Below are 16219 nucleotides of genomic sequence, written 5' to 3' on the forward strand. Positions count from 1 at the left end.
ACCCAAGGACACAGACAATAGTGTGGGGAAGGCCTGGGGGCGTGCAGGGAAGAAAGGGTCAGGAGAGGAGACATCGGACATCTGAAATACTTTCAACAATAAAGATAAATTTAAAAAAAACCACAATTGGAAATGATCACATTCTTGATGCTGTAACTTGTTATTAGGAAAATGTTCAGCTTATAAAATTTCATTTGATATACTGTATTACCTACAAAGAACTCATGCAATAAATAAAACAAGATATGTTAAATAAATAAATAAATAAATAAATAAAAGCTTTAGTAGTCATTATCTCCCAATTAGTCGTCTCTCTTTACCATTAAGCCAGATTTTTTTGAAGGTAGGGGTTGGAGCTAATTCATTGCTGTTTCTAGTAGGCAGAACAATGGCTGGGAAGCAAGAGCTCGGTACATTTAAGCTGCAAACTAAGTAAATGAATGGCTTAGTTTAAAACATCCTAAATAGAGATTTCTAAGATTACTACGATCTATAAATAAGCTTTCATTTACCCCCTTTCCATCAGAATGTGCAAATGTAAGTTTGAATTTTTATCTTAAACTTATTAATGTTTCCTTTTCTTACTCATCTCAAGTATCAGTCATTTTATTAATAGATATAAGAACAAGAATTTCAACCATCAAATACCTACTATAATACTGATTTATTTGGATTATATTTAATCTTCTTATCAGAGCTACTCTTCCATTTGAAAAGTTAGGTTTGAAAGCCTTTGAATGCAACTGGAGTATACACATCTAGAGATCGTAAAATGTGTCTGCGTTTTATCTCTCTACAATGTCAAGAGCTGGCATTATCACCCATACCTTAGAGATGAAGAAATTGAGCTTCACAAAGTCAAGTAACTATTTATTTCATGTAGGCACTAGAAACTCGAAAGTACAAAACAAACATTCTGTTTCTGGAAAGCCAACAATAACCAATAACATAACACATTATTAAATTAGAAGATAATAAGTGCTGTATAAAGAAAAAAGGGAGGAACAGAGAAAAGGGTACAGGGGTATTGTAAGAAGGTGAGGGTTTCAATAAAAGAGACTGGTTAGGATGGACCCATTGAGATAATAACAGTGCAGCGCTTGAAAGAGATAGAACAAGCCAAGCACATAGCCAGAGAAAAGTATTCCAGAAAGAGGAAAAAGCTAGAGCAAGGTCCCTAAAAGGACAGTGTGCCTGTCTGGCATATTTTAGGAATAGCAAGGAAGCTAGTGTTGCTGCAGCAGAGAGTGCAAGAGAGATGAAAGCAGGGTAAGAGAAGTGACAGGCCATTAAGAGTCCTATGAGTGAAACAGGGCCTGTGGTAGGGCTTTCAGCAGGGGAATGACAAAATCTGAATTTTAATTTAAAAGGACCATTCTGGCTGATGTGTTAAGACTAAATTGTAGGGGTTGCTGATAGAAACATGGTGAACAGTTAGGGCAATACAGCAGAAACAAGCAAAAAAGAATGGTAACACCCTGGCTGGTGTGGCTCAGTGGTAGAATGTGGGCCCACAAACTAAAGGGTTGTGGGTTCGACTCTTGGTCAAGGGCATGTAACTGGATTGCAGGTTCATTCCCTGGAGCCAGTTGGGGTGTATATGGGAGGCAACCAATCAATCTGTCTCACATCAATGTTTCTCTCTCTCTTTCTCCCTCTCTTCAGCCTCTAATAATCAACTTGAAAAATATCCTTGGGTGAGAATTAACAAAAAAAGAGAGAATGGTAACTTGATGCAGGGTGGTAACAGTACACATTTGAAAATAGGACACCTTTGGATATGTATAAAAGATAAAGCCAAAGGATTGACTTATGAATTGAATGTGAAAATATGAGAGGAGCAAATGCCTGAGCAACTAGAAGGATGGAGTTGACATCAACTGATGAGAGAGATGCTGTAGGAGAAACAAATTTAGGAAGAAGCTCCGTAGTTTAGTTTTGGACGTTTTTCATTTCTGTTATTATATAAGTGAAGATGTCAAGTAGAGAGTTGACTACATGACCGGAGTGGAGGAAGGAAGTCTGAACTGAGATACAATGTTTTAAAATTTCACAAATCTTTTCTTTTGTGAAATTTAGCATACTTTAAGAAAATGCACAACAGAAAACTTCACAATTCTATGGTTATCAAAAAATAACAACTCATGCTCCCAGTACCCATACTGAAAACGAGAAGATGTCCTGAACTGCAGGACCCCTGTGCCTTCCCAATCGCTGCCTCCTACCTTCTTCAATAGGCGACCAATAGCCCAGACTCTATGGTTATTTCTACCATTTATTTACATACTATATATAGATATATAATATAATGTATGTGTAATATTCTAACACAATTGATTCCTTCAATCTTATACTGATGAAATATTTAACTTTTAGTTTGGGGCTATCAGGAATAATGCCGCTATGCATGTTCTGGCCAGGCCTCTTGTTCCTCACATACGTGACTTTCGTGGGGAATGTTCAGCTCGTGGTAGAATTGCTAAGTTATATGGTCAGCTTATGCATTTCTTCAACCTCATACATAGTGCTACATCATTTTCCATATAAATTGGTGGTAGTACCAACTTATACTCCATTACATCCTACTCCACACCTGGTATTATTAGTCTCTTTAATTAGGGCCATTTTAGTGATGGCTTCTCACATTTTTAATCTGGATATTAATTTAGTTTAATCTACAAAGATACATAAATCCAGCCAGGGAGCTTGATGAATTAACCTAGGAAATTAGTCGAGATCCAAGGAATAAGCCTTGGGTCCTCCAATATCAAGAGATCAGAAAAAAGAGGAAGACCCAGAAAAATCACTTACTTGCCTTCCAAGTGGCAGAGCAGAATTTCAATCTCTTCAAACATGTTTGGCTGTCTCAGAATGACACTCGAAGAAAAGGCAAATAAGCTGAGAGGCAGGGAACTTGTGTGCTTGTCACAGCAGAGTATTCTATGTAAAAATGTTTGCTGTTTGCTTTTCTGTGATGAAGTAGGTGAGAGATACATTTTTAAAGGGCAGAAAAATATTAAAGGCCATTATGGAGTAGGTCTAAAGAAACGGTGGAAGCTGATATTAGACTGCTTAAGTTCTTTCATTATAACCCAGGATATAGAAAGGAGTGAGTAGTTAAGAAAAAGGGGGAAAAATAGAAAGCAAAAGCTCTTAACACTAGCAAAGACCGTGTTTTTTATTTGTTTATTTTGCCTTTTTTCATAGCAGCAACAATTTTACCTATGAAATGGATCTTGCGTTCTTGATGTTAGAGCTTCCTGAAATCAGGGAGAAGGTGTGATGCTTTGATTACAATCTGGTTCTGTGATTATCTGCTACTCTCTGGGATTCATCTTTCACTTCATTTTATTTTATTTTTTTATTTAATTTATTGGGGTGACATTGGTTCATAAAACCATACAGGTTTCAAGTGTACAACTCAACAAAACATCATCTGCACACTGCATTGTGCACCCACTGCCCAAAGCAAAGTCTCTTTCCACCCCATTTATCCCCCTTTGCCCACCTCTACCTACTCCCATCCCACTTTTCCTCTGGCTATCATCACACTGTTGTCAGTGTCTATGTGTTTTATATATATATGTGTGTGTGTGTGTTTATGTTGTTTTGCTTAATCCCTTCACATTCCTTCATCCATCCCCCCCTCCCCTCCCCTCTGACAGCTGTCAGTCTATTCCATGTATCCATGCTTCTATTTCTATTTTGTTGGTGAGTTTTTGTTCCTTAGATTGCACATATAAGTGAGATCATATGGAACTTGTCTTTCTCTGACTGACTTATTTCACTTAGCATAGTAATCTCCAGGTTCATCCCTTCATTTTAGAATAGAGGTTATCAAATTAAAATCATGCCCCGGGATGATTTTCACCCTCCAAGGAAAAATATATGGAAACTTGCAATTGCTTCAAAACACAACTTAACTCAGGTTTTCTCTGTGTTAATCAAGAAATAATTTTTAATTCAGGTATTAATAATCATGTTAAACTAAAAAACACAAGAGGAAACAAAGTTGTAAGGGCTTGTTCACTAAGGTTTTCCCAGAACATTTCATAAACTACTTCTCTCCACCCCCACCCTGGTGTTCAATGGAAAACAGTTTGGAAAATAAGACATGAGTTATTTTCAGCGTCTCATATGTATTTGGATGCCAGCTGTCCAGCCCTTTGGCTTTCAAGGAATTTGCATTACTTCTGATTCTACAGTATCTGCCTGGCATGTGATCACTTCTTTTAATGAGGCATTTGCATCTTACTGTTCTTGCCTATCTGACAAGTTTTGGTCCACAATCTTACTTTGGCTTCTTTGTGATATTGGGTAACCTAAATATAGGATGAGCTTATTTATCTTCAAATTCATTGTCATGAAAGAACATTCGTGCTGGTGTGAGTCTAGGTTCCTCCCAAGCTACAACCTACCCTACACTCAAATACCTACTACATTTTGATTGGTGCCCATTTCTGTCTCTATATCCATGACTCTTTGTATCATCAAATTTTACAATATTGCTTTGTTGTATTTCACTATATATGTGGGGTGTCTTACTCTCTGCATTTTTCTCAAAAATAAAAGAGGAAAATTAAATTTGTAAATACTTTTGTGAATTTACTACTATAAGTTTCTTTTGTTTTTAATTTTTTTTTACTATATCTTTATTGATTTCAGAGAGAGGAAAGGAAAGGGAGAGAGAGAGAGAGAAACATCAATGATGAAACAGTCATTGATTGGCTGCCTCTTGCACACCCTCTACTGGTATTGAGCCCACAACCTGGGCATGTGCCCTGACCGGGAATCGAACCCTGATCGCCTGGATCTAGGTCGACACTTAACCACTGAGCTATGCCCGGCCGGGCGAATTTACTACTATAAGTTTCACAGGAGAGAAAAGACAACATAAAATCAATTTCCTATCCTGTAGGATTTTGCAATCAGGATGAGAGATAAAATATAAAAAGGTAGCAAGTTAAATAAAAAGGCAAGATCTAAATAACATTTTAAGAACACAAACCAGATGCTAGAAGAAACTATGTAAGTCTGAGCAGTTACAAAATGAATAATAGTCAGAAATAATTTCAAGTGTAAGGGGAGAAATGTTAGGCTGGAGTACACTGGGAAGATATTAAGGAGCAGGAAATAATTATGTAGAATCTGGAAGGACAATCAAACTAGATAGAGAGAAAGGAGGAGAGAGCCTGTGTTAAAATAATTATGGGACTATATAGGGACAAAGTCTCAAGAATTTGAGGGAACTAAAAAAAGAATAATTTGTCTAGAAGACAGATAGTTATGGTAGTTATGGGTCTTTTTAGATCAGAGCGTCGCTCACACTGTGGGAGGAAAGAGAAAGAGACACAAAGAGAGAGACAAAGAGAGATGCAGTCCAACAAATCATGTTATTCCAGGGTCCACTTAGAATAAATTTCTGCTACATCTCGGCCTTTGTAACCTCAGTTCTGAATCTTCCCACTTACACTTCCTCTGACTCCATTGCCAAGGTGCCCTTGACTCTCTACTTCAACTCCTTACTGACCCCTTCTGGCTCACAAATTTCTGTCCTCTGGCTTGACTGCTCTGTGCCATCCAGTACATCAGGCCTTCCTGTCTGGCTAGCGTTGGGGACACCTCCCTGACGATCTGTTGACAGATAGTCCCACATGTCTCGGACATCAGGAGTCCTGTGAGCTTTGGATGTCAGCCTGTTGGCAACGGGCAAGCCACTGAAGATATTTGAGCAGGGGACAAAAAGGAGCAAAATGGAGCGCCAGGACAACCGGCCCGATGGTGGTGTGGAGAGCAGAAAGCGATGGGATGGGATGTGGGGGTTTAAAGATGACAGGAGGGGACCAATTAGCTAGTATTTATAATTCCAACCAACAGATATACTCCTTGTTATTTTAAATAAGTTGTCTGATTTCTTTAATTTATACAAATCTATATGTGTGTAGCTTATTATTAGCTTTTCCTGCAACTATTAAACATGACTCCATTTAAATGCAGCAACATTGCTACAGTGGAGAACAAAGGAAACATCTAATTATTCAATATTTATTACGACATATGTATTAGATAAATTATTTCAGTTCCGATTCAAGCACAGACATGACTGTTATAAACTGTAGCTCCTTTAAGCAGACCCTTTGTAGGTACTGCAGCAAGGCCAGGCTATTGTCCCCAAATCCTTTCTCTAGCAGACGGTGGTGTGTGTGTGTGTGTGTGTGATGGGTCTATTAGAATGAATAAAAGAATTGTTTACTAGGGTACCTAGCAAGCCACCATTATTATTGTCATTGAAATTACCACTCAAGAGCCTAAAGCTGAAACTAATCAATACAAAGCTATAAAGAGCAAAAGTAGCCATAGAGCAGGTGGATATATAATGACACATTTACAATACTTAACCCAAATCACATTTTCCTAAAACACATATGCAAGATCTTCTGCTATCACACCCCAGCCCCCAACCCTACTGAGGTAAACTGCCATAGGTGGAGGTGTGCCAGGGAGGGAGGAGGGAGGAAGGGAGGAAAAGAGGGGAGAGGGTAGGAGGGAGGGAAGAACAAAGGGAGGAAGGGAGAGAGGCAGGAAGCAGGCAATAGACTTAATGAAGATGTAGTATCTTGAGCACTATAACTCACATTTTTACATAATATTTTCTAATATTATATAGCAACTCTCTGAGGTCATTTTAATTAATGCCATTTTTAGGATGAGGAATATGGAAACTCTAAGAGCTTAAGTGACCTGTGCAAGATCAAATGCTGTTAAACACAAATAATGAAAACAAAGTCACGTTACAAACATTATTCAGCATTCACCACGTGGCAGGCTTCGTGGTGAACAGTCTATGGGTATGCATCCCTGCAGTAGTAACTGTCATTATCCCTACTTTACAGATGGAAAAACACAGATCTGAACTTCCTAGGATGCTCAAACCTCCAGTTTGCATTGTTCTGTCATGGTTTGTATGCTGAGCCCACATCCTGCAGATCAAGGGTAGATCAAGAACATGGGACAGTGATTAGCAGAGTGGACAATGGTGAAGAGCCTGGGGCCTGGCCTTGGCTAAGACCTGCACACACACGACAGGTTCTGGGTTCCTGAGCAAATTACCCTCTTCAAGCCTCATTTTTCTCATCTGTAAATTGGGATAGTTGTCATGCCTCTGCTGCAGTGTTTGGGAGGATTCAATGAAATAATGGACATAAAGTACTTAGAACAGGGTTAGGCATATGTAAGACTCAGAAAGGTAGGCTCTTATTTGCTCTTCATTGGGGAGAAGAAATTAAAAGATAGAATTTAGACAAAAAAAGACTCATTCCTCCTCATGAGTGTACACAGGTTTAAGCGAAAACATACACTGACATGTTTGCTTCTCATTTTAAAGCATACTTAGAGGAACTGTGGAGCGAGAAACCAAGGTTTTCCCATCCATTCAATAGGTAGCTACACAAGTAATGCCTTCCCTGTACAAGCAGTCTACTGCATGAAAACATCGAATTAGTTGCAAATCCCTGTCTGGTGTTCCATTTGGAGACCACAAATTTTCTATATAATCTCATTCCAGTTGAATTAAAGATTTTTTTACTTGAATTCCAAACCTTGTGTGGACTCTGATTCCCCTCTTAAAACAGCATCTCCAAAGAGGCGGAGGCCGCCCTCCTCAGCATCCTCCAGAATCTTCCAACATTGTCCATCCTTCAAGATACTCCAGGGAGAACCTGGCACAGACTGCTGTCCCTCCCACACACTTGGCAGTGGCAGCATGCCGGTCCCTTTGAGTGTGGAGACTGGAGCAGATCACATTCAGACACTGGTGTTATGGTGTTATCTGGGGCAGGTTATGGCAGGCAGGAAGGGCAGGAGGGATGAGCTGGCACAGTTGCCAGTAATGATACTTAGCTGGTGCCTGCTGATGAACCAGAAGAGCAGATGGCACCATTTGGTGATGGTCATCAGAGGGCTGACATTTATGAGCAAAGCCTAAGTGGCTGAGCTGAGATCATTGATGGGCTTTGCAAAAAACAGCCAAATTCAGTAATAAGAAAGTTTCCTACAAGCTTGTAAACAATGCAGAGGTATGCCACCAATCATAATTCGCCATACCGCAAAGACATATACAGTCAAAACCAGTCACCATCAGCAACCTAAACTCAGGTAGAAGTAGATTGTACGCTGGTTTATGGGAGGCAGCACAGTCTAATGGAAAACGTCTATGAGCAAGGAAGTCAGGAGGCTCTGGTTCCAACGCTACAGCTGAGTAGCTGACAAGCCTATGTTAGGTCACTCAAGCTTCCTGACCACAGTTTGCACTGCTTTCAAAATACCATGTGTACATCTCTGTCTCTGTACCTAACCCACTGCATTACAATCCTCTGGTTATGCACCCTTTTTACCCCACTGGACAGGTGGGGGTTGTGTCTAATTCTGGGCAACAGTTCAGGTCCTTTTACAGGTCTAGGCAGAAATATACACACACACATATCCTCTATTCTTACTAAACGAATGGGCAGGGATGGTATTTTTCATGTACACACACAGTTGTTGACCCGTGAACAACACAGGGTTGGGGCACTGTCCCCTCACTCACTTGAAGATCTGCATATAACTTTTGACTCTCCCAAAACTTAAATACTAATAGCCTACTGCTGACCAGAAGACTTACTAATAACATAAACAGCTGATTAACACATATTTTATGTTATATGTATTATGTACTGTATTATTACAATAAAGTAAGCTAGAGAAAAGAAAACATTAAGATCAAGGAGGTACTAGACTTATCCGGAGATCAGTTTGTAAGTTATATAAATGTCTAGTCACTATGCTGTACACCAGAAACTACTATAACATTGAATGCCAACTGTAATTGAAAAATTCAAAAAATGTTATCATGAAAATCATAAGGAAGATAAAGTATATTTACAATATTTACTGAAAAATAATCCACATATAAGTGAATCTGTGCAGTTCAATCTGTTCGGGGTCAACTGCGTGTATGTGTACGTTTTGAGTGTGTGGTTGTATGTGTGTGTGTGTGGATAGGTAGGTAGATAGTAGATGTAAACAGATGATAAACAGATGATAGAAAGATGATATAGATAGATGATAGATAGATAGATAGATAGATAGATAGATAGATAGATAGATGATAGATAGATTAGATGATAGATGATAGATAGATAGATAGATAGATAGATAGATAGATAGATAGATAGATAGATATAGATAGATGATTGATAGATAGATAGATAGATAGATAGATAGATAGATAGATAGATAGATAGATAGATAGATAGATAGATAGATAGATGATAGATAGACAGATAGATAGAGACAGATAGAAAACATTCTCCGTGTAATAGATCAGCACCTGATAGATTTCAAAAATTCAACTGATATATTCAGCACCTTGTTTATTTTCATTAGGATGATCTCAGTTTTAATAATTTCTTTTCATTACTGGGTCACTTGGTCCCTCTCTCAAGTTGAAAGAATTGTCATTTCATCTCTATGTGGTTGAGACTCCCAGGGGTTTCTGAATGGACCAGAACATAATATATCCATGATGTCTACATGTTGAAATGTTTGGTCAGAACTTCCATGCTTCCTCCTACCCCACCTAATAAGGGTTGTTTGTGTAGAAAATTAAAATTTGTCAGGTATTTTGGTGTACATGATTTTTGTCTGATGTCTAAAATATAATCTATGAAGATTCAGCTGAAGTTACAACTCAGGTTCGTTGTACCAGCTCTCAAGAAATAACATAAAAACCCTCAGTGTGGGAAAATAAAAACATTATAAGCATTGAACTTAGACATATATGTGTAGGCACCTTAGGTTCATCATTGAATATCTCTGTGTCTCTTTTTTTCCTTGGGCCTCAGTTTTCTTATGTATAAAATGCAGACACTAATTGTACTGCACAATATCAAGGTGAAGAGTAAATGGGGGCAGGTGAATGTGACAGACCATTGGCCACTGGGACACCAGAGTGAACATGTAAATGTCAGGAGCCCAGCAGCCTGTGGTAGTCAGGGCCCAATACAACTTTATTCATTTCTAGGCTCTTTCTCTGCTGATGACAGAGCTGTATTAACTTTTTTTTATCAATGTAAACTGTATAAAGTGCATATAATCTTGGAAATACTGTCAGCCAGCACCTTGTACCTGAATAACACTTTCAGTCATTACTTGAGCGAGTAGATATCAATTTATTTTGCTACTGATCCTTATTTGAACCTCTGGCTAATGCTTGTTGACAGCATTGCAGTGAGTGATGATCTGCAGTGCACTTAGTGTGGTGACAATTAAGGGTGAGAACAGAGGGCCCCTCCAAGTTTTGAAACCATTTCTTTTTCCCCTTTTTCGTTTGCCTTTGCAATTCAGAGGGTTCAAATAACACATGGTCACAATGTGAAAATTGTTCAGTATTGTCAGATCCAAAGTTCTGCTAATGACGCAAAACACAGAGCCTCAGGGAAGTGAATGATGCACTCGGCTGTTTGCCTTGATTTAATTCATCACATAAAGGCTTGATTTCTACCTTTTTATACCACTTCACTGCATTTGAAGGAATTGGTCTGCACTGCCTTCTGTTTACCTCAGAAAATATTGTTATTGCTTTCATTTTATAAATTCCTGCTACATAAAACTCTGAACGTATAAAAGAGACAAACTGCAGAAGGATGTGGGGCAGAATGTGATTGCTTATTTTACAAATGAGTTTTCCTTTTACCAAAAATTTACAATGGGTGCCTTCTAATAAATTCTGAGTTCCCTAATACTTTTTCTGTTTTTAGCTTATTTGTTTTGTTTTACTTCTCAGTTTCCAAAGATATGTTTTAAGCAAATCTTAAAGAGATTTCTAAGATTTTTACGTTCGAAGAGATATTTTTCCAACTGTCCCAAAAGACACTAAGCCACCAAGTGTCGAGTTATAAAATATTATAGACCTCACATTCCTTTTGCCTTTGCATGTTCTGTTTCCAACAAATTCTTTTCCTCTCCAACACCAGATCTCCCTATACTTTCCCTTCTCAATCTCAAGAAATCCTACTCACCCTTTAATATAATTCACATATCATCTCCTCTGGGATTCCTTCCTTCTCACGCTGATTTAGCCACCCCTTACCTGAGCTCCATAGCTCTTTTGTCAGAGGCCTGGCATAAACTTATTTTGTAGCGTGCGTTGTGTTTCCCTGTGAGATAGTGCCCTCCTAGAGGGCAGGGGCCATGTCTGGAATCATAGTTAGGAATAACCCCCTCTCCCTTCCCAATAACTTGCATATTTCATACCAGTTTCACACTTGACAAAATTTTACACAAAATTTCACCAAGGTCATTTCCAAGATGTATCCTAGGGACTAGAAAAAAAACATGTAGATCACATCTGATATTTGGATACTTTTCTCATGAAATTTGATGGGAAAAAAAGACCAATTTAGAATTAGAAAACATAAGTGCTTTTCCTAGTTGTATTTACTTATTTCTGTGTATTCTTGGACAAATCTCTTAATATTTCTGTGCCTCAGGTACCTTATCGGAACATAGGGAATAGATAACCTACTTGCTTTTTTAAATTATTTTATCCTCAAACACAATCGTAAAACAGAATAGCTAACGTACATTTTAGGAAATAAGATTTTAGTCATGTTGAATTAGATATCCTGAATAATTTGAGCCTGCACTGGGAGAACCAGATGTGAATACAGAATGAAGAAAGCAAGGAGACATCAATTGTGCTCTGTCACTGAGGAACAACCTTTATAATCAAACCACAAAGGTAGAAAACAGTTATGATTGTTTAATTCCAGTAAACTCTCAAACTGCAGCTGCGAGATTTTAATTTCTCTTTTTTTCAGGGAGGGAAAGGGATGGTAGGCAGTGGAATAAAAACAGAAAGAAGGCTAAGAATGTGCCCAAGTTACATGGAATTCAGTGCATAATTAGTGCTTACCCTCTGTAAAGATTGGGGTGTGGTGGAAAAAAGCTTCAAGGGGGTCAGGAGAGTTGAGTTCTAGATGTGACTCCGCCACTACCCTATGTGTGAATTTGGCAAGACCTTCAACTCTCAGGGCCTGAGTTGCTCCATCTTTCAAATAGGGTTGGGAATAGTTGTTTATCCTGTTTTCTCAGCACTCATAGCATTCTTGGATAATATTGGATATAATGTTCCATTATATAGATATAGATACAACATAAATCTGTTTTTATTTATGTAGAATATAAGCACTATGTACAATGTTTAATTATATTAATTTAAAGATTAAAAAGGTGTACATGTATAAATGAGAGTGTTAGTCTTGATAATTTAGCTTTCTTCTAAATATAACATTCAGGAGGCAGAGAACACAATACCAACAGTCCTGCCTTCTTAATAGCAGGTGGTGAAATGCTTTCCTCTTCTCGCCCAGGGTGTTAAACACAGTGTAATAGAGTTAGATCAAACTTCACCCAACTCTATAAATTATTACCTCCATGACCAGGCCTAAGCTATTTCCTTGGGCCTCGGTTTTTCCATCTGTAAAATGGCAACACCTAATCAGATTATGGAGAGGACTGAATATAAGCAAGAAAACCAGGTAGCGCATAGCAGGTGCTTCATAAATGTTCACATCATTCTTGTTTCCTTTCTCTAGTAACTAGTACAGGCCCCATGCATAGTATGCACTAAATAACGTGTTGATTGGTTACTTATGGTTTGAAATTTCTCACATACAGTACATACATTTTAAATCTTGTGGGAATTTCTGCTCCAATAAAGTTGCAAATCCTTTCAAAATTTCCCACTTACCAAAGTATGCCTTAGTAAAATATGGGTAGAAAAAAACACCCTAATTTCTTAGTAAGCACAGAAAATCTCCAAGATTGTGCTCATTTAAAAGTTAAGGTCCCAGTAAATTGCATTTTTCATTCATGATCAAGGCTGACTCGGAGCTGACTCAGAACTGGAAAGAGTTGATAGCTCGATACATCTTCCTTAGTTTCTGCAGAACAGCAGGCTTCCCCTTGAAATCTCCTCATACAACCCAGTGCAACTGACTTGCATGGTCCTTTCACATAAGCCCCTGAAATTGAGGGAAGGAAAGTAAATTGTTCTTCTATTGATCCAGATCTTCAGCAACACAATAAGTGGCTTTTTAATTAAAAAAAAATTTTAGTTCATTTGAAAGCAAACATTTTGACCTTCAAGAGAAGGTTCATATTGAGAATCAGTGCCTGAACATTTATATACTGGTAGCACCGGGTGAATCACAGGGACGAAGCCCAAGGGGAAGATGCGATTCCGTCACTCTACTGTCCTTGAGCCTAAGGACAGCACCTCCTAAGCCTGGAACTGTAGCATGAGTTACATCCTCTCCGAAAGTAGCCACCAAGTGTGCTATGTACAGAGTTAGTACAACTGAACTTACTCACATTCTTTAACCCTCTCTGAGACGAGCTGGCTACTCCTATCACGCTGGAAAGGTTTTGCTCAAGTATTTAATTATGAACTGGCTGCTTTTGTACAAAATGCAAGCAAAATCAAACCAGGTCACTCTGTTGACCATTCTGGTACATCAAAAATTTCTAGTTATTGGAGAGGTGACAGTGACCAGTCAGTGTAAACAATAGATGGAAGAAGTCAAAATAGGAGATCTAATACCATCTCGGGGGTAAGTACACTGCTGAAGGATGCTCCTATCCAACATCTTTTCTCTCCAAGTTTCATTTCTGTGGAACAAATGACTAAAACCCAGTCACTCTATTCCAACCTCCTCCAACCCCCTGATGAAACAAGAAAATACCAAGCCAGCCAACAAAGGTAATAATACATGGGCAAGTGATGGGACCCTTACAGCATCATCTCTCTGACCTCACAAGCTACTAGTGAGTGGCATTTCTGTTGATTCGTCTCCTGCCTTTTCCTTAGATCAGTTTCTCTCTCTTTTTGCTATTTTATTTTCACATTGTTTCTTTCTTTCTCATTGTGTCTGACTGACTAGGTTTTTTCAAAGCATAGTTTTATTTATTTTTATTTATTCTATTATTTTATTTTATTTATTTTATTTTATTTTATTTATTTTATTTTATTTTATTTTAATTTATCTTTATTCATTTCAGAGAGAGGAAGGGAGGGGGAGAGAGAGAGATAGAAACATCAATGATGAGAGAGTCACTGATCGGCTGCAGCCCGAAACCCGGGCATGTGCCTTGACAGGGAATCGAACCCTGATCTCCTGGATCCTAGGTAGACGCTCAACTGCTGAGTCACACCCGGCCGGGCTAGTTTTATTTTATATGAGTTATTTTCTCTTTACTCTTCCTCCTTCCCTCCCTCCCTAACCCTCACCTATTTTGATTCCTTCCCCCTTCAAATCATTACTCTTTTTAAAAAAAGGAAATATTTTTTAAAATTCCTCACTCATACACAGTTCTGAAGGTTTCACTTAATCTTTCCTTCCTAGGACAGGTGACTAACTTTTCTCACTTTGACATGCATGTAGCGACCGTCCATGTCCAGACTGACCTATTTCTTTTCTTTTTATAGTAATTCCTTTGGATGGGGGCGGGGGGCAGTCAACTTTATCTATCTTGCTAGTTTTCTAACCTCTTTACTTTGCTGTCCGCTCAAGTCACACTCTTTTTCCCTCCTTTACTGATCAACTTTCTTATCACTACACATCCACTACTTACTACCAGCCCTTTTTTTTTTTTTTTTTTTTTTAGTAGTGATGGTGGTGGGGTCTATGTCAATAATATTGGCTTGAACTTTGAATCTTTTTGCCAAGCTCTAATACTATTGAATTTTTTAAAAAAACTTTTTGTCCATAAGAACCAACTCTAATATTTATTTTGCCTTTTGACATCCCCAAAGATATATGCCCTGTGGGATATTTTATATTTATATATTTATATAAAAAGTTACGTTTATTTATATTCTAATGATATCCATAGGCCCCAGATTACCAACATTTAATTAGCCTCAAACATTACTAAATACCTATTTGTTTAATTTGTTATATTTGGCCTTGTAAGCGCTTCAAGAAACCCAACCACTGACAACATCTGTTTTTTATGCATCATAGCCAATATACCACTCTTTATCTTCATAAACACCCTAAATTCTTTATTCTTGCAGTTTTCTCCTTTAATCACAACATTTGGCTTGACCGCCCTGCACAGGTCCCACAATGAATACCATTCCTTAAACAGCTATCACTTTCAAAAACCAACTTTCCTCTTGGCATTAAAGCCCGCACACGCTATGTCAGATCACAGATAAGAAAAGGGCGACAGGAAGCCCCTAATCAAAGAAATAAGCACAACGATCAGCACTGACAATCCTGCATGTGTGTCTGTGTGTATATGTGTGCTTCGTTGAATATTCATAGCACTTTCTATGGGTATTTTTGAGAACAGGAGCACATTTTCTCATTCCATGACTATTTCATACATTTCTTGTTATTATATTTTTTTAAAGACATATAGATTAAGAAAAAAATTACCCAGCAGGAAATCAAAGGAAAAAAATAATCCTCTTAAAGTTCTAAATATCATCAGTGCCTGTCTCCCAGTTCTCCTGACTGATCAGCATCTCTTAACAGTCCTTACCCTCTCAAACATCCTGCCAGACCCTTGGTGTCTGACTGCTCCAGCCAGCTAGCCCCTGACAGCTCAGCATTATTACTGTTCGATTATTATGATCTCTTCCTCTGCTGAGCGGCCTCTGCAGAGGTCCTCCTCGCCCAGCGTCGGTGTGAAAACTTACCGCTTTTACCAACTCCCCCTGCTCCCAGCATTACCACCTTGTACTCCCTGGACCCGCCTGCCGCTGACGCGCCGCTGGGGGAGCAGCTGGCTTCGCTTCCCACCTCCATCTCACCGGAGGGGCCCGAGGACAATAGAGACGGAGCGAGCCGCCCGTGGCAGGGGCTTGCTCAGAGGTTGAGCAACTCTAAAACTGGGTCAAAAGAAAGGTTTAGTGCGAGGTAAGAACCATCAGCGCCCGGCTGGCTGTTGGTCCTGTGCTCTGAGCGGGTCTCATAGCAACCACTTCAATTGCTTCCAATAAAAATCTGGCTTTTACCTACACCCCTCCTTCCCCATCTCTCCCTCTTCCCCTCTCCCACGGCCGCTCCTGCTCCCCGTGTGCGTCTGGCTTTCTCGCTCTCTGCGGCTCGCTCGGTCTCTTGCACTGTTTGCTTTTTGCCCCCGTCCCTCCTCTGTCTCCCCATTC

The 16219-nt window shown here is 38.9% G+C and overlaps 1 protein-coding gene across 1 annotated transcript in view; it reads right to left on the bottom strand.

Annotated features, from left to right (window-relative positions):
- RIT2 (Ras like without CAAX 2) overlaps positions 1 to 15860 on the bottom strand; it is a 265724-nt gene extending 249864 nt beyond the window's left edge. The window contains exon 1 of the mRNA XM_016225037.2: positions 15752 to 15860. Within this exon, the coding sequence (XP_016080523.1) occupies positions 15752 to 15860 (109 nt within the window). The remainder of the gene's footprint in view (positions 1 to 15751) is intronic.
- Positions 15861 to 16219: the final 359 nt, after the last annotated feature.

Source organism: Miniopterus natalensis, chromosome 7, assembly GCF_054644295.1.
Source record: "Miniopterus natalensis isolate mMinNat1 chromosome 7, mMinNat1.hap1, whole genome shotgun sequence".
In the NCBI taxonomy this organism is placed as follows: Eukaryota; Metazoa; Chordata; class Mammalia; order Chiroptera; family Miniopteridae; genus Miniopterus; species Miniopterus natalensis.